The sequence below is a fragment of the Cygnus olor genome, chromosome 5 (assembly GCF_009769625.2).
Source record: "Cygnus olor isolate bCygOlo1 chromosome 5, bCygOlo1.pri.v2, whole genome shotgun sequence".
Taxonomy (NCBI): domain Eukaryota; kingdom Metazoa; phylum Chordata; class Aves; order Anseriformes; family Anatidae; genus Cygnus; species Cygnus olor.
The window spans coordinates 32471624-32492940 of NC_049173.1; the positions used below are offsets into that span (position 1 = coordinate 32471624).

The 21317-nt window shown below is 41.1% G+C and overlaps 1 protein-coding gene across 3 annotated transcripts in view; it reads left to right on the top strand.

Moving 5' to 3' along the window:
• AMBRA1 (autophagy and beclin 1 regulator 1) overlaps nt 1-21317 on the top strand; it is a 130576-nt gene that overhangs the window by 74164 nt on the left and 35095 nt on the right. For all 3 annotated transcript variants that reach the window (XM_040557763.1, XM_040557764.1, XM_040557765.1), the window contains 3 exons: nt 4039-4149; nt 12604-12792; nt 13267-13421. In XM_040557763.1, the coding sequence (XP_040413697.1) occupies nt 4039-4149; nt 12604-12792; nt 13267-13421 (455 nt within the window). The remainder of the gene's footprint in view (nt 1-4038; nt 4150-12603; nt 12793-13266; nt 13422-21317) is intronic.

Sequence of the window (21317 nt, forward strand, 5' to 3'; positions counted from 1 at the left end):
TGTAGTTGTAGAGTATTAGCTCATTCTCTGAGAATCTGATAGGAGTAGTCTGGAAGTATCCTGCTCTTCACCAGAAGAGTACTGTGGAAAGTGGGTTTGCACCTCTCTTTTTTTCCCTTTCAGTCTAAACTCAGATATTGGCTTGATTCATAAATGAGCAATAGCTGACTGACAAAGGTTCATTTTCCACATGCCAAGATGAGTTGGACCCTCTGAGGGGATTGAGACTGACGGATAAATAACTGTCACGTGTGGGTGGCCTATAAGAAAAGATTTTTGGTGTGTTTTTTTTTTTTTTTTTGAGTCTTTGTTAAGACTTTTTCCCCCCACTCTTTAAACTCTCCTGTCATGTGCTGAGTGGGGGTGGGTGGAGATCAGGGCGGTGGGGGGAGAAGGGGGTGCTGCTGAAAGCATTTATCTTCATTTCTGCCATCACCCAGTGTTTATTACGCAGTGATAGACAGACGCAGGAAAGCTGCCAATCAAACCTACGTTCACTGCATTTCAATTGGCCTTCACTTTGGCTTTCAGCATTTTGAAATCTACATCTCTTCAGAAAAAGGTCGTTCTGTTCATGGTGATGACAAGCCTGAGACCCTCGGGTACCCACTGCAGTCACTTGTGGTCCCATCAAACAATGGAGGATCCAAGGAGCAGGGTAGACTGTCAGGCGCTTGGTGAGAGCTGTTGCTTATAAGAGCTGATCTTACGCTGCCCAGATTTAAGAAGCTGGGGTGTGATTTTTGCCTCTAGTAAGTTACACTAGGTCTTAAGAGGCAACAGCACTTTCTTAGTCTCTTGCCCAGACTGAAATCCTGACTGGGCAAAGCAGCTGAGAAAAAGTCCTGGAGCTGTACAGTGAACAGAGGCTCTGTAGTGAGGGTTTTAACATTTCCATGAAGTTTTTCTACTGTGGTTTCAAGTTGTCCCTATCAACCAATGGAAAAAGCAAACAAAAAAGGTTAGGATAGCGTAATTGTGTACTGTGGTTTATTTTCTTCCCTAAATTAAATGTCTCAAATGTTTGCATGCTTTTAATTGTCTCTACTGTAGGACAGTGCGTGCATGCATGTGGGAGGCTTCTGGCAGGATTTGTGATACGATACAAATGTTATTCCCTCTTGTTGTATGTAACTAGATATAATTTAATAATTACAGTTCTCAATTACACAATTAGCGTAAGTGGAGGTAATTACTTAAAACATGTAGATAATCGAACTGCCATTCGTGTTGGGCTCAATGGTTTGGATCCTTTGAGAAATGGACCAAATCCTTCTGAACCTGCAGTTTTCTGTGAACCTTGTTCCCTCCTCTTCCTTGATAAAGGTGTTTGTTCCTTGAAGCACTAGCATTAGTTGGTGGCTTTTGTTGGCTCTGGAATTTGTTCAGTAATGTCCTCTAGATGGGGAGAGGAGCTGCTGCTTTCCTCTGGTAGCTTTTCATGTAGGACATGGATGTCTTGGGAGGTGCAAGGGGGTGAGGTTCAACTGAATGCCATGATTCACCCAAAGGTTCCAGGGGAAGGGAAGACCAGAATCTCTACAGGAAAACTTCAAAAGCATTTGCCAACAGCTTTTTGATAGTACTTGTGCGACATTTGTGCAAGCCAGATGACTTGCTGTTTGTGGAGCAGTGGGTGATGTTGCTAGGCTTCTGTGATGCAGCGGGACTGCAAGATTACTCTCCTAAGGATATGTTATTCTCCAGTTTGTATATTATTGGCTATGCCTACAAAGATTATCATCAATGCAAAACAGGTGATGACCCTGTGATGCTGGTCTTTAGCAAGAAGATGAGTATTGTGCAATTACGTGCCCTGAGCAGTGCTTCCATTGCCTGTCTTGGCAAAGTAATTCCTTGCCTTAGTCCTGTGAGGCCGCTGTTACCCAGTCAGCGATGCTAGGTACTGTTTGTGTGCTGCAGGTCCCACTGCTCAAAATTAGCACAGGACCTAGTTTTTTGTTCTCCATCTGGTGGTTAGAGACAACACAGCAAGAGCTGCCCTTGTGTACCAGCCCTGAGCTTGTAATGAGGAGACTTTTAAAGCTGAAGGAACACAAAATTTAATTGTCCTTCTTCCACTTCTGGTTGCAAAATGTAATTTCATTAATGCATTGAGTCTGCTTTCTCCAGTGCATCTCTTTTGTTCAGAGGAGCTTTTTGTTTGGGGGGATATGGAGAATGAGGCCTCGGGCATGTGCGAGAGCGAAGGAAGTATTCTTGCTTTTGCTCTCCCAGTGGTACGTGAGCATCTGTCAGGGGCAGATACAGAGGCGGAGCAGATGCACAATGGAGGTCTGTCAGTCGCTGCAGGCCTGGCACAGCTGAATACACAGCATAAAGCTGCCTGCTCAGAAATCTGGCTCTTGGCGCATTTCTGAGCTTTCTCCAGAACCAAAAATCAGGACTTGAAACAGCTGATGTATGAAAAGCAGACTAGCAGGAGTCTTCCTGGTGTCTTTATCAGCACTGGTCTAGGATTTGCTTCCCAAATGTGCCCTGATCCCCTTGTTCTCTACTCTGCAGAGAAAATGTGTGCATCTGTGTGTATATTTTCAGGCTGTTTTTGTTTTACAGTCCTGAGCGTTCTGCTTGGATTTGATGAAGAAAGTAAAAATCCAGCCACCCTGGTCATCTCATCTTCCTCTGCATCAGTGTAATTTACTAGCAGTTAGCCAGCTTTTAGCGCTCTGCACGGGCAGTTTACCTGCTGGGTGCAGTAACACAGCTGTCCCAGCGTTGCTTTTCCACTGATGCTGCTGGAGCAGCAAAGTCCTGAGGCAGTCTTTCTGGGAGAATGAAGCCACTGACTCTTCTGCATGCTTCCCATCAGAGACAGTTTAGAGATGCCTAAATCCAGCCTGCTGAATCCTGGAGGCTGTGCTTTTCCCCATTTGTGTATGGGGACAATCTTATTTTGCTCTCCCTTACCAAATTCTCTTACCATGAGTGTCTCTGGGTGTCAGCGTGTGTATGTAGTACAAGGACTGCATGTATCTGAAGGCCTTAGAGACCAGAAATAGCACTAGGTTTTTGACTCCAGTACTATAAAGGGAAAACTGTTTCTTTTCTCCACTTGTCTCCATAGGGATTGCATTTAATGCCTCTGGGCTTTCTTCATGTATGCCTACTGAGTTAGCAGTGGCAGTCCCTTTCTGCCTGGAAAATTGTTCTTTGTGCTATTTCTGAAGCAGTCTGCTTAGCCATGTGCTTTGGGCTGCTGCCCAAATCCTAGGGTGGTTAGCAAGGGGCATGTCATTTGCCTGGAGTCAGGGCAGTCCCTGCCTGCTGTAGCTTGGGCCACCCAGAACAGTAAAGGCAGGAGAATCCTGAGGCCAGCTCTTAGGTACTCCTTACCAGGCAGAAGTAACCACCCTTCTCCTTACGCAAGTAATTTTTCTGTGCTTTCCCTGAATATATGGATTACCAAAGCCCACAGCCTGCATTTGTGGTATTCTTATGCTATTCCAGAGGGTCCAAAAAGGAGTTACCTGTATCAGGGACATAGGTTAGGCTCTCTAGTGGGCTCTAATTTTACCTTCGTTTCAGATGGAGTTGCTAATATTTTATTATAATCCTTACTGTGTGGCAAGTACTGTATCCTTCTGAGTTGAGTTTACAGCAGTAGCAAGGAATATGACCTCAGATGTGTGTGATTTGACAGGGCAACAAGTTTGCCCTTCATAGCTGCACTAGAAAACTTTAGGTCTGTGAAAGTACATCTTTACTAGCACTGGTAAACAGTATAGACTTGGACCAAATGAATCCGATTAAGATTTCTACCTTGTGAACCCGGGCAAATATTGCTTATCAACCTTTTTTCCTTTCAGAAATACGTTGCAAGGAAGTACATTCCTATTAATTTCCTGTGCTCTGTGGCTTATTTAGGTGTTACCATTTCTGTAAATAAGGTTTCTTTAAGAACCTAGAATTTTATGTCTTGGATTTTGAAAAGCTTTTTATTGTTTTGTCACACGAGCTGTTTTCTGGGTTATCTCTTGGGGGTTAAATTGATAATTATTTTTCCCTTTTCTGTAGGTGCTGTGATTGGGGATGGACAGTCAGCTGTGGCCAGCAACATTGCCAACACAACTTACCGGCTCCAGTGGTGGGACTTCACAAAGTTTGACCTGCCTGAAATCAGCAATGGTAAGTTGGAAAGGACACTATTACTTTCTTTTAAGTCTGCACTAACTAGAGCTGCCATAATCTGTAAGATTTTTGGAAGGTAGCTATATATTGCAGGGCTTGGATTATTTGTCTTGTATTGGAAACTGTAAAATACTTTGCCTTTTGTGAAAGGTGACATTAACAAAATGCATTCAGATCTGTTACTGCCCTGTTTATCTTGCGTATTCTTGCGATCAGCAAATCCTTGTGTAAGTTGGGCTTTTTGTTAGCAATCTCATGAGAATATATAATCCTTGTAGAAAAAAAATTTGTCTCCCATCCACTCATTCTTTTGCCAACAAGTTTCTAGAGGGATTACTGATTGACATATTTATTGTCTTTATACCTTGGCATTAGAACCTGCTAATAAATCGGGTCTGGATGCTCCAAGTTAGAGATACTGCTGTAAGTTAAAGTGCTGCAACGTGTTTTGATAATTGGGGTCCTGGTCTGTTGCTTACCACAGTGTTGTAAGCTTCTAGCCACTTGCAAAAGCAATGATTTGTTCCATATCTCATGTGGAAGACGCTTCTGGGTCAAGAATGAGCGGTATTACTGTGGGGGTGGTGGTTGTGGTTGTATTTTTCCTTTCCCTTCCCTTTGTGAAGTTAGACCATAGTTTTACAGGTGTTCTGTGCTGGCATAAGCTAGCTCTTGCACTGGAAGAGGCTTGTTAAGCTGGTGCAAGAATATTTGATGCTTGTAGTCAGCTGATCAAGAAATGACATTTGGGGGGATTTAAAACTAAAATTACTAAAAAGGCTGTTTTTAACCCAGAATGGTATCCTGATATAGCTTGCTGCACTGCTGCAGGAATGTTTGTGGCAGCCTGAGATGAAGAAATAAGATAGAAGATAGGTAGGAATGTTTGTACAGTGATTTTTAATGTAGGCCGTCTTTATGTGTATATGAAATTTATTGCTTGACTTCTTTTTAGGGGGAAGAGGGATTCTGTTTGCAGAAAGTCTTTAAGCTCCCTTCCAATCCAAACCATTCTGTGATTCTACATCTTTTGTTTTTACAGATAGCCATTGAAATGAACTAAGTAGAAAACCTCTCCCAGACTAAGCTCTGTCTGTTCTGTATTTCCAAAAATTACATATCCACCAAGACTTGTCTCTAGAGTACTGTCCTGCTGCTTAATAAAAATAAATAAATAAACACCAAAGGAGCACATACAGTGACACTGTAGCAGCAGAAATGCAGAGAATTGAACTAGGAGGGGTCATTCATCTCCCAGAGGCTGGGAAATCAGAGTAGCTAGGGGAAAGCTAGCAGTTGCCCGTCCCATTACAAAAAGCTGCTTCTTACTGTGTTGTTCCTCCAGACAAAGTATCTGGTGTTTGTCTCATATCCTTCCTTCATGTTTTATAGAATATTGTGGTGTGATGTTTATAGCCTGGCGGGAAATCAAAGTCCTGATTTTAGAAGATAGCCCTTGATGTTATACAGGGGAAAGGTGCTTTATATTTTGTCTGAGAAGCATTCTGTCTCATGTTAAGGAGCATGCAGAGTCATTTTGAAAGCATAATATTTCATTGAATTTAAATGTGCCAGTGCTTTGACGTGTCCTGTTAAGTGCCAAACTGTAGTGCTAGTGTAAGTTTGTAGGCTGAGGATCAGTGTACAAGGTAAAGTTTTGCCATGTGGTGGCAATACTTTCCATGGTCCGTCCAGAACCAGGAGCAGAATAAAGCTGAGACCAGAGGGGGAAGCATCTTGCTGCTGACTTAGATTCCTGGGGACTTATCTGCAAGCTTGTAAAGTATTTGAAGAGTGGTGCAGCAGCTAATAGGTTTTCTGGCCTCATCTGGCTGCTGAGGAGCTGGCTGCTGCTTTTTTTTTTTTCTTTTGAAAAAAAAAAAAATGCCCAAGGTGTTTATAATTTATGGAGCTCTGTAGAAAATGAGGACCATCTGCTGTTCAAGGCATTAGTATTTCAGTCTTCTCCCTCTCCTCTACCAGGACACTTCCATTCTGAAATCTCTTCTGAATAGCTGGATACTGGGCTAATGCCTCTGTCATTATGCCCTTCTTGCAGGCAGGGTTCCTGTTACAAGCCCATCACTAGATCTTCTGACTCCCCACTTTGTAATACTTGGCTTGTCTGTCCTGATTTATGACCTTTTGGAAATGTTTGGGTTTACTGTGTTTTCACTTCAGATGTTGAGCCCAAATCTGGCTTTTCTAGGTCATTAGCCCTATCTCCCTTTGCAAAGGTCTAGTAAGGGTGTATGAATGTGGAGCAGCTGTGCTCATCCTCAAACAGGCATTTACCAAGCTTGCCCATGCACCAAACAAAGGCAAGCTGCAGCTTTGCCAAACAAGAAGGACATTAATGTAGCTTAGGGTTACTGATATTCCCCCTTCATAGCCTGATGCTTGGTAGTGCTGCTGCTGATCTATGTTTTTAAGTGCCAGGCCTAGTTTTATATAACGAGGCCTCCATGAATAAACATGCTTATTTCAATGTGCTTCTTGGTAAAAATGTTGCTCCAGGTGCAAAAATTTGCAGAGATACTGCAAAACTAAGTGTATGACAGTGGAATGGAGGATTGGAGGAATTTTTTCAGATTGTTTGTGGTCTCGGACACAAACTATTTTCCCAGTAAAGCATTTGACCTCAATATCTCCTTTTTTTTCCATCATTTTCTGTAAATCAGAGATGGTCATGTGAGAGAGTCTGCTTACAAAGAGGGTGCTATTGCACTTCCTGGGACAGACTTGAGCCACAAGTGGTTTGGGAGCGAAGGCAGATGAGATGATGCAGCTGAAATTTGGAACTGCCTGCCAGCTCCACTTTCAGAGGAATGGTTCTGTGGCCAACCTCCATCTCAGAGCAGCTCTTCTTCCTGTTACAATTAAACAAAGAGAAGGTAGTTTGGAAATAGGATGTTTTCCACTGAAACAATACGCCTGAGCAAGTGACAGCGGTGCGATTAGCGCAGCCCTGCGATCTCGGTGCCCTCAGAGCCCCTGGGCTGTGACCTCCGTGTGTGCGCAGGACTTGGCTCCAGGGCAAGGATCTCATTGACACCACATCCAGCACGGAAGGGGACTCCAACAAGTCTTGGGGAGATGGCTCTGCAGGGACCTGGGGGATTTTACCCTCCAGCCTATCTTCCTCTGCTATTTACAAGACAGAAGAAGATAGCTTCAGATTTCTTCTCTCCTTTTGCAAGCTTTCATTTTATTAACTTCAAAATGAATATGACCCAGCCTTCGATTGTAACTGTCAGTCCTGTCAGCATTAGGCTGGGGAGTTTATTTGGGAGCAGGAACAAAGCTATCCCTAGCCATTTATTTAATATTATTCTAGTAGGTGCTGCTGCTATCACTCCCTCAGATCCTTAAAATTGCCCGCAGCTAACAGGTAAGTATTGAATCAGTGAACACTGTAGAATATTCCCTTTCCACAGGTAAAATATTTGAAGGCTTTGGCTCTTGAAGCATTTGAATATAGTTTCTCATAGTACTCACTGCTCATTACTTCAATTTCTAACCACTGTGGCTGAACTGATCTAGTTCTTCCATGTTCAGTCACAAGTCAGGAGTTTGTCCTCTGCTGTAACACCAGCTGGGACTTCAGGAAGGTGATTTGGTCACTGCTTGCTGATTTACAGTGTGATGCAGAAAAACTTAGAAGGAAAAAATTGCATTAAGAAAGCACCACCCATAAGGGTGGCTAGGAGAGGATGGAAGCCTGTACCCTCCATTGTGTGCTGGGTTATCTCTGGCAAGCAGTGCTGGTCCTGCTGGCCTTCCGGGCCTTCCCCAGCTTCAACCAGGATTATGCTGTGGGTGTCAGCACTCCAAGTTGGCACAAGAGCTTGATTAATTTGTTCTCTGATGTTTCTTTTGATCTATTCTGTCAGCTCGATGGCTGCATTAACAACAAAATAAAACAAGAGATGAAAGGGTGGCCTTGTTGCAACTGGTTTTCCAAAAATAGCAGTTTTCCCCTAAAATCTTCTGCATTGGCTTTGTTTTCATAGATTGGGCCTCAGACTCAAAGAAATCAAATAGCCTGTGGCTTTGTCAAACACATAAATGTCTTGGTCCTCCTCATGACTTGAGAGTCTCTTAGATGCTGTTCCTTAAGATGAAACCTTGCTGAGATCTCCACCCCTCTTTTTTAGAGTGTTCTTCTGGCAGAGTAAGCTCCTTTGGTTCTAGGTGTCAGCGCTACCTAATTCCCTTGTCTTTTGCAAGTGAGGAAGGAGCGAAGAACCATGATGCCAGTGTGAATCAGATCTTGAAAGACTGAAATAAAGGGCACTCTTCTCGTTCAGTGCAACTTGCATCTGTGATGTTTCGTGTTCCAGACACAAATCAAGGGGGAAAGATAGTTCACTTCTGGCAGGGGAGCTCACAATCTGTTTTGCTAAGAGGCATTCAGCATATGCATTAAACCTTAAAAAGAACAAGACATGCAGTCATGTTGGACATCATTGTGAAGAGCTTACCAAAAGCCACTGTTCTGTGTGCTGTGCTGGAGGAGGAGAGGAAGGAAAAAAAAACACACACACAAAGGTAGAAAATAAGTGCTATGTGATAAATGGACTACTGGTGAATGGTGACCCAAAACAGAGATTGCTTTAAAAGGTCATAGTTAAAGCTACATGAGGAGGAGGATTAGAGACCTAGAGAGGGAGAAATTTGACCATTGAACTGCAAAGATATATACAAGACCTGGTAATGTCTCTGAGTCTGTAAAAGGTGCAGAAGAAATTTAAGCATTTCTTACCTTATGAAAATTACAAATGTACAAAGCTGCATTTTATTTAAAAATAAAACAACTTGAAAAACATATGAAGAGGTAAGAATTGTCTAGGCTACGATTTTTCAGTAGCTACAGGAACAAGGAAAAAACATTGCCTGTGCCCAGAAAAATTGGTATCTGACCCCCTCTAAAATTTCTTGCACCAGGAGTTGGTCAGTGCAGAAGGTTTCCTGGGCTAAATGACACCCATATCTTCGGTCTGGTGAGGCAAGTATACAAACATGCTACTATTTGATGCTCAATATTAGAAGTAGAGAAACTGTGGATAACTGATGGAAGCTATCCTGAGCTCAGAGATAGAGAACAATAATTTACATACCTAGAGGAATAAGAATGAGACAGAATCGTTCTTAGATCCCAAAGCAAGGAATTGGATTAGATTTTTGTTTTTGAATAATTGGAAGGTTTTGGAGAGCAGGCTTTTGTGCTTCATAGTTGTATCTCTGGCAGATATTCTTCCTGTGTAATGTGTATTTTCAATTTGTTGTTAGCCTTCTTGCTTGGCTCTCTTAAGTAGTTAATGCAGGTTTGGCTGGAAGGATCCTCATGCTCACCTGTTCAGTAAGTCCCCATCCCCTTTTTTCTAATTTTTTTAGTATCATGGCAGATTAGAGTACAACTCCAAAGAAATAGATCAGAAAGGTGACCCTTTAACCACTGAGCCTAGTTCCCTGATGTCTTAGGCAAGCGCATCCTATAGCTCCTCTTATTCTGTGTTAAAATTAGTTAAATTCTTTGCCACTTTCAATTCTGTTGAAAAACTATTCTACAGTCTTACTACTCTGATTATAAATAAATAAATCTAATTTCTAAACTTAATGGCTGCTTTTACCCACTTACTCACCTGTCAATGCTATTTGTGAAGAGAACTATGACTAATGTTCTCTGGCACTTATGTTTTTGGAACTTTTTTCTAAATGCAATCCTATTTCCTCTCAATCACTTTTTTAAACCATAAAATAAATCTTACGTTTCCCCCAGTCATCTTTATAGCTATTTACTGGATTTGCTGTCATTTAGGGTTTAATCTTTTTTGAACATGGCTAACTAAAACTGTGCTCAGTATCCTGCATGTGCTCTCGGCACAATCTTGTGTTAGTATTGACATTTCCCTGGTGAACGTGCTCCCCAGTGCAGTTCAGGATTGCCATCTCGTTCACTGTTATGCTAGGTGGGTGGCTCAGTCCTTGCAATAATCACCAAAGTTGATCCTCTGTTGTTTCCAAGTGACAAAGCAGAAGTTAAGAAGTGTTAACACACTTCTAGAAGTCTTGCATTTCATTTCTTTTATGCTTCTGTGAAGTTCAGTTCTCCATTTGTGGTCTGATCATGCTCTGTTAGTGAAGTTACCCAACTTTATCAACAGAATTCACCAACCAGCTCCACTCCTTGTGTCTATCCAATTGAAAAAAATAATAAATAGGACTGGTTTTGAAATGAGTCTCTGAAGAACTCTGGAAATCATCCTAGTTTGGGGATTACAGTAGTGCAACCTGTTGTCATGTATCCTGTAGCTAGTTCACTGCATATACTGTAGTTCATGTGTCGATGCCTATCTTCTCTTGTGATGGCAGAGTACTTCAGTGAAGCTTATCAAAAAAAAATGCAAATTTTAATTCTGCCTCCTTGAATTGAGGTAGTTCAGTCCTTAACCTTTACTCTGTGTTCTTTCTGTTCAACTAGCTTTAGACTAAGCACTCAGGAATTTTGTCATCTTTTGAGCTGTCTGTTCTTTGAAGGGCCAGAAGTATTTTAGGTTATTACAGCACTGGCAATGACTACATTATTTACCTTTTTCTGTTCAGCAGCTTTCTGTTTATACTAGGCTGAAAATTACTGTTTTCAGCAGCTCTGAAACTGAAAAAAAGGCTGAGTAAATTTAGAGTACAGGTGTAGGTGGTTTGGTACAGAATGTAATTAAATAGTCCACTTCTTATCCTCATCTGTTTGTTTTTTTTTAAATTGGAATTTCTTAAATGAAACAGTAGAAGTTGATACTTAACCATATAGGAAAGCAGTTCCCAGGAAGAATGTCTTCTAGACCAGAAAAAAAAACTAAAGATTAAGGTTCAGCTTTAAATCAACAGAGCTGGAAGAAGGATCAGTCCTGGCTCCCTTCCCATCGTGTCTTTTCCTGCTGCTGCAAGTGTCTGTGTGGCCATAGGGCATACCAGGTTAGGGAATGGTTCTGGCTAAGATGTGACAAAATTACTAGTCAGTAATTTTTCAGCCATATCACATCTTGGATGTAGCTTTTCACAGAAGTGTTGGAAATAAGGGACATGTATTCTTTTTCCTGGCAGCAGTGCCAGTTTTCTAAAATGTTGAGGTACGGCCTCAATTTGATTTGGAAGTTCAAACTCTCAGATGTACAAAGCATTCTTGGCACTGTTTTTTTACTAAACTAATAAGGGGTATAGCCCAAGAAGTGCCTTCATAAACTCATGCAATTTAGCCAAACAAATCAAAGCTGCCTCTAGGCTGGGCATAGTCTTAATGTTTAGAAGAGAGCTCCTGGACTATAAGAGCTAAGGTAGTGCTGCACATGATGCTGCAGATTCAATGTGTGAGATGGGCTGTCAGTCTTAATGGCATGCAATTCCTCTATACTGCAAATGTGAGCTTTATTTCTATTGTTTTTTTATAATTACTTCTAGACTCTTGATTTTGAAAATACTGGAATCTGGAAATCGCTCTCTCTAAAATAGTGTATTCAGTTTCAACACCACATCTTCTGGAATAATTAGAGCAGTTTTAGTCAAAAACTGAAATGCTTTTAAACTTAAGCTGAGGAGGTGAACACCATAACTCTAGTCTTGTCATTTCAAGCTGTTGGTGTAGATGATGCCAAAAAGCAGTGGAACCTCGTTGTACTAGGAATATCACGGGTTTGTAGTAAGATGTAATAGTCCAAAGACTTCACAGGCTGCATATGCAAGGCACAGAGGGGAAAAGGTTTGTTCAAGGTCACCCAGCAGCTCATCGGCAGAGTTGAAAGTAAAACTTCTTTTCTGAAATGCTGCTTGCTGCCTTGTCTGCTAAACAGTTTCTTCACTGATTGCGCAAGTGCCTCAAATACTGGGGCAATTAAATGGTGGACTGGCTAGAGAAGTTTCTGTCCTTTCTTGGTTGCTTTATCCAAGATCGGTGTAAAAATCAGCGATCAGAAAGGAATGCCTGTATCTGCAGGGAGGAATTTTTCCCTTACCTCCTGTTTATTGGAGATAAGGGGAGGTGGAACTCAGGGGCTCCGCACAAGAAGAGGAAATGAATTAAGGTGTACTGTTTCTAATGATACCACTGCTGGAGTTTGTCAAAGAGTCACAATTTGGGACTTGTTTAAACTGTGCTGTCCTTTGCAAAGGATGATGTTATGCTCAAGAAAGAAGGGGTTGATAAAATGCAATCACCACTATTTCTTGGCTGAAGGCTCCAGGAGATGAACAGATTTCATTCCTTGGGCTCATTGTGGTGTTTTATCTCCGTTTTGGAGAAAGTTTTACATTTAATCCAGGTATAAACTTTTGGAGGAAGCTAAATGTCCTGAGTGCCGTTTCCATGTACTGTCTTGACTCCAGCATCAGGTTTGAATCTTGCTTTATTCTCTGTTGAACCAGAGTGCTTTAATTGTTCTTCCTGTCTTTCTTCAGCCTCCGTGAACGTGCTTGTTCAGAACTGCAAGATTTACAACGATGCTAGCTGCGATATCTCTGCAGATGGGCAGCTGCTGGCAGCCTTCATTCCCAGCAGCCAACGAGGCTTCCCCGATGAAGGGATACTGGCTGTGTATTCTCTGGCACCCCATAACTTGGGCGAGATGCTTTATACAAAGCGATTTGGTAAGCATGCAGCAAGAAGGCAGGGTCGGTGGGTGGGGCTGTGAGAAGTTACCTCAAAATCAGCCTTTAGTAAGAAATGTCACAGTCTGAATATCAGTACCTGTCTATTGGAGTCACAGGAAATATGCTATTGGCCAACCCCCAGCCACAAATACATTAATTCTGGGGAGAAAATTGTGATACTGTCTGGATGCGTGAAGTGCTGGTAGGGGGGAGCTGCTACAAGATTTTTTTTTTATTCCTTAAAGAACTTTTAAGAGCTTTTATCATCTTAGAGGAAGATACCTGCAGCAAGGAAACATTTTGCAAAATTTGTACTTGTGCAGGTCTCTTCGTTCTTCTCTGTCCCTTATAAGGATGATCTTAGTATGCTGTATGTTATGGGAAGGCCTGAAGGGGTTGAAGTAGCTGTGAGGATAAGGTGTCAGGAGGAATGTCAATCTTTGAGAGAAATAACTGCTATTCTGTTTGTAGGCCCAAACGCCATTTCCGTGAGCTTGTCTCCAATGGGCAGATATGTAATGGTGGGACTGGCTTCCCGACGGATCCTGTTGCATCCCTCCACAGAACACATGGTTGCTCAAGTCTTCAGGCTGCAACAACCCCATGGTGGAGAAACCTCTATGAGGGTGAGTATGTGTATATTCTGTTTCCATAAGTTTTTGTTGGTGATACTGTGTTGATTTAGCTCTAGCCTAGTGGTTAGTTACTCGTTTATGATAGCAAAAAAGTAACATGCTCCAGGCCCACTAAATAATAAACACGTCCAGGAATTTATCACAGAGGTATGCGAACATGACAGGAGACCATAAATATAACAGAATTGGGAAACTACTCTGGTTTCAGATATGACGACAAAAATATTCAATGTTGTGTGCGGTAGCGTAAGTCTAAATGTCACTCAGAGTATTTAGTAGATGGTCTGTACTTTTGGGGGGTAAGAGGCATTTATCTTGTGGCACTGTGGTTGGCTTTGTTGAGGGAGCTTATCAGCTGAGGTTTCTAAATTATTTCCTGACATTCCTGAAAGGGGCTAACTTTGAGGGGAGTTGCCACCAGTGGTTTCGAGAAGGGTAGAAGCTAAGCTTCATATTGGACTTGCAGACTGAAGGAGAGGCTTACCATGCTTTTGGCAAATAGGCTTTTGTTGGCTAATTATTAGTGAGCTTTCTATGTATATGTAGGCCTATTTTGAGGAATGGAATTATTCTTCTGTACTCTTGCTTTGGGGGAACTGAACTATGACCCGCCCTGACTAATTCATTATGTGTGGAAAACCTTCATCTTTTTTCAAACCAGCAAAGAGAGTTAAGAGAACATGTACTGCTTGCTTTGTTCATTAGGAGAGCGCAACAGCTGTTTAGTGATAGTTTAGGATGGTAAAAGCCATGTCCAGTTAATAATGCACAAAAAGTGTTGAGGAGGTGGAACTAGATGGTTTCTGAAGCTGAAATTTGGCCTGGATACAAATTTTATGCCATATATTCAGGTGACTTTTGTTTCAGGACATGAAACCTTTTCACTTTTGATGATAACTTGATTATAGTGGAATTGTTTCCACTCCGAATGGCTTTTTTCCCCTCTGTTTATATCTCCAATTTTTAAAGGACAGAGCTTTCCTAATATATCAGGGTTGCACTAAAGCATTTGACTAATGGCCTACCACTGGTGAGAGACTTGTCTCTGGCTCAAATGGCTTGATTCAACTTCAGACTGTAGTTGCTCTTCAGAGTACTCGTGATTCATAGAGGGTCATCTCAGCTATGTTGTTACACAAGCTACTTTATCAGCTGATGTAAAATTCTTGTTTATCTTCATCACCTGCTGCATGTTGTGAGGCAAGGTAAGATCAATAATAAAGATTCTTTAGTGAACCAAGTCAGCATGTTTTTAGCCCTGGTTCTGAGCTATTCTGCTGGTGTGGGTCTCTGAAGGTAAGAAACAGAAAGATTAAAGAGCAGTTGTGAAAACAGCACAATTTAGTTAACAGGTATGGTTTGTGAAATCTGTCTGGATATGATAAGATCACTAAATACATGGATTCAGTATCCTGTTAGATCCTTTTAACAGTCTAGCATGCCCTGGTACTGGGTGTTTCTTTTGTTTGTTTTTTCCCCAGTTATTTTCAGGTCCTAGTGAAATATATAGTTTCCACTGCCAGATACGGAGCGTCCCTTCCTACAGTCTTCTTAATGTATCATAGTAAGTTAAGATGGAGAAGCCCTATTAGCTAAAATCTTGTCTCTTCCCATAAAGAGCTATGGTAGGATTCTTTCCTCTCATCCATTCTTTGTTTGCTCTAAACTGCAGTTGCTGTGCTTCTAGCCATTCCTTTTGGAGACATTTTTTGTAACTAGCTAATTCGGTAAGCTTTCGTCTGAATCTTCCGTTGCAATGTCTTCTGCTTATTTCATCATTTTCATTTCAAACGTATCTTCTTTCCCTATGCTCTTACACTCTCCAAAGTCTTGTACCCTTGCTCTTAGTCACCATTTAGTAAAGTAATGCTTTGTATTCCCTTAATCTTTTCTTGTAATTCAATCTTCCAGCTTTATTTTTTTTTCAACTGAATTCTCTCCAAAATAGCTACTTTTTTCCTCAGTCTGGAATATGTTTAAATGTACGTAATGTGATAAGTATAGTCTTACCAGAACCCCACAGGATATTCTCAAGCTGCTTTTTTTCTTTTATATAGGGCTTTACTTACAGTTTTTTCATTTTTTGTTATGGTGCCTTGAAAACTTTGTACAATTTCTCTCTCATTTTTCAGACTTGTGGCACATCACTGCACCCCTGTCTTTCTCATCTGCTATAGTTCTGGATTATTTTTTCTCCAGATGGAGTGCATGTATTCTAAAGGTTGCTTTTTTCGTCTTTCTTGCACATGTATTTTTAGCTTCCAAAAGTCTTTCCCCCACATTCTCAAATCTATCCAGTCTAGCAGGATTTGTTAACTAATTTGCTGTTTTTCCACTTTCCTGCACCACGATTAAAGATGTTGAAAATGTCTCATTTCTGACTGCTTTGGACTTTCAGCTTTCTGCCTATGTGACAGGGTCACAACTAGACCAATCTGAATTAATTTGATTAAAGAGTCTTCCTGTCAGATAATATCGGATATTGTTTCAGCATTCTGGTATAGTGTTGGTAGTCTCTGTGCAGTCTATAGGACCAAGCTTGAAAAACATAAAACTGTTAATCTTGTAGATGTTATTCCTTCATATAGTTGTAAAAATTAGTAAGTCAACTACTGGCACCAGAAGAACTGATGCTTTTTTCTATCTTGAATTTTGCAATAGGACTGCTCCATAAGTTTGTAATGCTTTTTAGAACCTGCAAAATAAAAATAAAAATTTAAGTAGGAAGCTTTACAATAATCATATCACACTGTCTTTACAGGGGCTGCTGTGTTCATATTCAGTGGAGTGAAAAACCTGTTTTCAGCTTGGCCAGCATGCAGCAGAGAAAGGTTTAGGAAAAAAAGGCATTGGTGGAACTATATTCTTCAACCTGTAATTTAATGTGCACGTTAGAGAGAATCAGAATGCAACCTTGTTGCCTCTGTGCCAACAGCTTGTAATACAAAGCAATTATTGCTCAACTTCTTAATTAAAAATAAGTCATAGCTGTGTTCTTTAGCAATGTGTTGTGGATATTTTAATTTTACATTACTTGCAAAACTCCCAAGAGAGAAATTCAAGAGAGAAGCTGCATCAGATTCTATGAAAATTCTTAAAAGTTGTTTCAGTGTTGTCACTTCCTTCCTGACATCATTTGATCCCCAGTCAGCGGACTGGGAGAGTAAGGCTTGGCAGTGTGGCCTCTTTGCAAAAGCTTGGCAGCCTGCTGAGGAGTGAAATACAATGATTGCTTCTGCTTTCAATTAAACTGGAAAGACCCTTTCTCCACACCCCTGACTAGCATTCAGGGTAATGCAAGTTTCTATTCCTCAGATAGTTTTCTCTGTTTTTCCCATTGCAATAGAGGTTTTGAAGATGCAATTACTTAGCTTTATTATGTGAAACTCTAATACATGTAATTGTGCCTAGAAATCCACTGGCTGCTGGTATAATTTTCAGAGATGAAGAGAAATGTCCTCTCTGAGAGCTGCAGCACTTCTTGGTTGTACGAAGGAGCATCTTGGTTACAGAAGTGTGTTTTGTCTGTATACATCTTGCTCGTAACATTTAGGAGAATCTGGGCAGAGTTATATGGGTCAGAACACAGGATTTGACTGTTACGAGTTGTGCTTAGAAGTGGAATAAAAGTACTAGACTGTCATCAAACATGGTAGAATCATGAGCTAGAGATTCATGCTTTCTCTGCTCAGTCCCTTAAGATTTGCTATGCTTAGCATTTCAAATAGAAACCTGGCTTTGCTGAAGAAAAAGATTGTTTTTCAGATTGAAACTTAAAAGGCTTGTTAGTGGAGTCAACTTTTAACAAGAGTAGTATGCGTAAGCCTTTTTTGTTTGTTTGTTTGACAAGTCTAGTTAACATCTCTGAAATCTCTTTGTAGCTGCAGAATATAAGGAGGAACTGCTTTTAGCAGATCTCTAGCTTGGGGTGGTACAAGTAGCAGTGGTACTGGGAATCATCATGAGACAGTGGAATTTCAGAGGTGGGAAGTTCGGAGAATGGATGCAGGGTTTTGCAGCCTGTTTTGAAATTCTAAGTGGAGATAGTCTCTGAATAAGGAGGATCTGCTTTCAAGCTGCTTGGGTCTGGAATGACTTCTGATTTCCGAATGATTCCAGGAGTATATGGACGTTAAAGAACATAGAATAATATGATGTTAGGAATTTGGAGCTGAAATTCCTTAGAAACTTAGAGTGAGGATCATATTGCTCTGGGTCTGTTAGCAGTGGATGTTAGTGAGAAAGAAGGCCAGCAGGTAGCTCTGCTTCTGGCATTCACAAATCCCGATGCCCTTGCTATGTTTAATATTTTCTGTGTTTTACCCACAGGAAGCTAACTCTGAAATCAAAAAAAATGTGATTACTGTAATTCAAATTAAAATGTAACTTGGCAAGGGTTTTTTAAACAGAAAACAAAGTGAGGTAGGTGATTTGAAAAATTTGATTGACACAGAGCTGAAGAGCTAATCATGCAATCTGTGGGGATAAGATGACATAACCAAGTCCTGTCTCAGATAATTGCTTTGTGATTTGAATCTAGAAGGAATACGGGCTGTGGAGACCCATATTTAACTCTTGACGAGACTACTAGCATTTGGGAAACATCCTGTTGAAATGGTTGTTCAGTAGCCTGGACGGAACGGGATATGTGTGCACTTCCATTGTAAACAGGAGAATTCCAAATAGTGCAGGAAGAAGGGTCTGAAGCAGAAAGGCACACCGTATGTCAGCACAGAGCCAAGGTTTCTTTCAGTGTATTAACTCTTAACTGGGACAACGCGCAGAGCATTTGAGAAGATGCACAATTTTACTGAGTGCTCTGAGCTTTGTGCAAGTGTCAACGAAATGTATTCGGTATAAGCAGCAAAGGTGGTGGCACTGCCACACCTCATTGACTTATAGGTGAGTTATGAATGCTCCTGCAGCTGTAAGTGAAGGGGCTTGAAGCCTGAAAGCAAATGGCTGTGCTCATTTGCTTCTCTGGGGCACAAGATATTGAGGGTTCTGATAAAACTACAGTGTGAAAAGAAAATGGATGAGAATATATGGAGATTGCTTACTGTAACAAGTTATCTCCCTTGCAAAAGTTCATATGAACTAATGCACTTCTGAAAACAAACAATTTGCAAGAAAGAGTACCAACCTCTTGCTATGTTACTGAAAAAGCATGCTTGTTGGTGTGGTCTCTTGTGTCTCTGTTTGAGAGAGATTTGTATCTTCAGGTGAAGAGAGGGAGCATTTGACAATTCTAAATAGAACTGAGTTTGATACATCCAATTCCTGCCCTAATATATTTTTTGCTGTCAACAGATGTTCAGCCACACAGATGCTTCTTTGACAACTGAAATTCCAAATGGTCACGGACTGTTTGACTGTACTTGTTGGTACTAGGAAGAGGGCACGGAGGCAGAACCCTCTTCTTACTGATTTGAGAAATCTCTCTTTTTTATACAGAAAGGAGCATGATAGTCTGCTTGAAGCCAAGTAGTTTTGTATGGTCTGTGTATCAGCCAATTCTAGCAATTATCGTTAACAAAACAGCATATCCAAAACCCACGCTGGGAAGCACTGCCTATATAGGGTGCTGTAAATAAGAACTGTATTCAGCATCATCAGAAAGTGCATCGCTACCTTGGTGTTGCAGATGGCATGAAGAATTGCACAGATGTGCATGTTGGAGTATAGATGCGGGAATGGTATGTTTGAAGAGTTAATAAAATTGCTGTCTTGACTGGTTCACCCATGTTTGCACAAAGGCTGCTGAGGCAGAACGTAAAGGAACTGTAGAAATTTAATTCGTTAGGTTACCTTCAGAAAATATTGTGTTAGTATATTATACAATGTTTAAATAAGTGAGCGGTGTTGTTTTTAGCAAACTTGTGTGAAGAAAAGGAAAATGACATTTATTCAGGACGCGTTTACTTCATGGCATCTGATGATGATAGCCAAGACCTTTTGTTTAATGTGGGGTCCAGAACTAGGAAGGCAGAGCTCTAGCAGTTCAGGTAAGGCTGTGGATCTATGTGTCTCACAGAAATTGCTGTTTGCTTTGGTGCAGTTGGGAATATAGTTTTAACTAGACAGAAATAATTATGGCAAAGATGGTTCCACATCTGAAATTATTTAGGTACAGTCATCTTGCCAAAATCAGCTTGGGGAAAGGGAGCCTTGGTAAATTGCTACCAGATTTGTGCTAAAGTCAACATAGGCTGGGAAAGAGGTATGCAATTTCATGAAGGTTTTTTTTCAGTACTTCTTCCTACTGTCTTTCTTGAATTAAATTTAAGCTCTTTTCTCCAGCATTTATTCCTTCCAGACGTGTAGGCAGCTGGATGACAGCCTCTTATCACCCAGATGAAGGTGCATATAGCTCTGTCATCAACATATTGTTGACACTTGATCTTGTATGCTGCTCTGTGGAGGCTCAGCAGACAGAGAGAGCAGGGTGGAATGGCAGCTGTACGCAAAACCTCTGCTCTTGTCATTAGATCTTTAACATATCATAGATTTTGCTGTTACAGTCTCCGTGTGACATTTAATGGGGAATTCAGAAGTAGTGCTTTTGTTTTGCAGTTTGAGTTACGGGCAAAAATAAAGGGGCTTGTCATTCCTTTTGCTGTAGAATTGACCATATTTTTATTAGATTGTTCCAGCATTGACAGCTGTCAGTGATTTTTGCAGGAGACAGCAGTAGCTGGGGGCGCAGTCCTGTTTGCACAGTTCAGTTGACTTTTGCATCTGCACTGAATATATATGTATCTATCTTCTGTCATGCTAACACCCCCTTCGGCATCCCTGTTCCTGTCCTTTCGTCTGTTCCAACCACACACACGCAATTGAAAGGACAATTGTTTTGTTTGGCAATTTCTTGCTTACTCAGCCCTCAATTTCAGATCCAGGCTTGGACCAGTCCCCTAAAGGGCTTTTTGTGGAGGTATTACTCTGGTTTCGCAGCCTTTGGGAGACTGGTAGCAAATGAATGAGCTGCTTCATTGCAAGAGCATTATTTTCATGGTGAGAGCTTTGTTACCTAAAATGATGAGCTTCTTTATATGACCTAGCTCTTGTTAATGTTTAGTTATTTTAAAGCTGCTTCCCAGTAGTAGTTGGATGGCAGGCTTGTGAGATAAAGTACCAGGTGCTAATGCTAATAGCTAGCCTGAAGAAAGGAAGGGCTAGGTGTGCTGTAACGAGACCTCGCCTGATCTGAAAGATCAACAAGAAGCTATGTGACCAAGAATGGTCAAGAAGAACCAACAATGCTTTATCTGTCTGTAAAGTTTCTTGGTCCATCCACAGGCACCTCTGATGCTGACTCGTTTTAGGAAATAGATCAAGTCTCCTCAGTTAAGGTTTTCAATTGTTGCTGAAAATAAAGGATTAGTTCTCAGTTAATTCACTGTAGCTCAGAAAGCAAAGCTAGGATTTTCCACACTGGCAACAGATGCAGAAAAAGGCAGAGGTTTGTTGCATCAGTAAAGAATGAAGAAGAATTTCATGTGTGATCCTATTGCATCTGGAGAAGATAAATGGAGTTGAAAGAAATTTTATTTGTGCTGTGCATTGGATGATAAGATCCATTTGAGGATAAGACTGACAAATCCGAGAAGATAAGTGCATTATTTTTGCTTCTTCCATTTTAACGGAGAAGATCTAATGGAAGGACGTGTCTGTTGTTGGCAGGAATTAACTCTGGGGGGAGGGGATGAGCACAGCATGGAACAACCTGTTTAATAAGAAGAGACTAGGAGCAAAAAAGCAGTTTTTCTTTTCCTGTCTGCTCATGGGAAATGCATACCTATCTGTAGATGCCGAGAAAAAGACGCAGAAAGGAGACTCCTTTCAAACAGAAGGGAGATTTGCCTCATTGCAAAATATAGATGAATG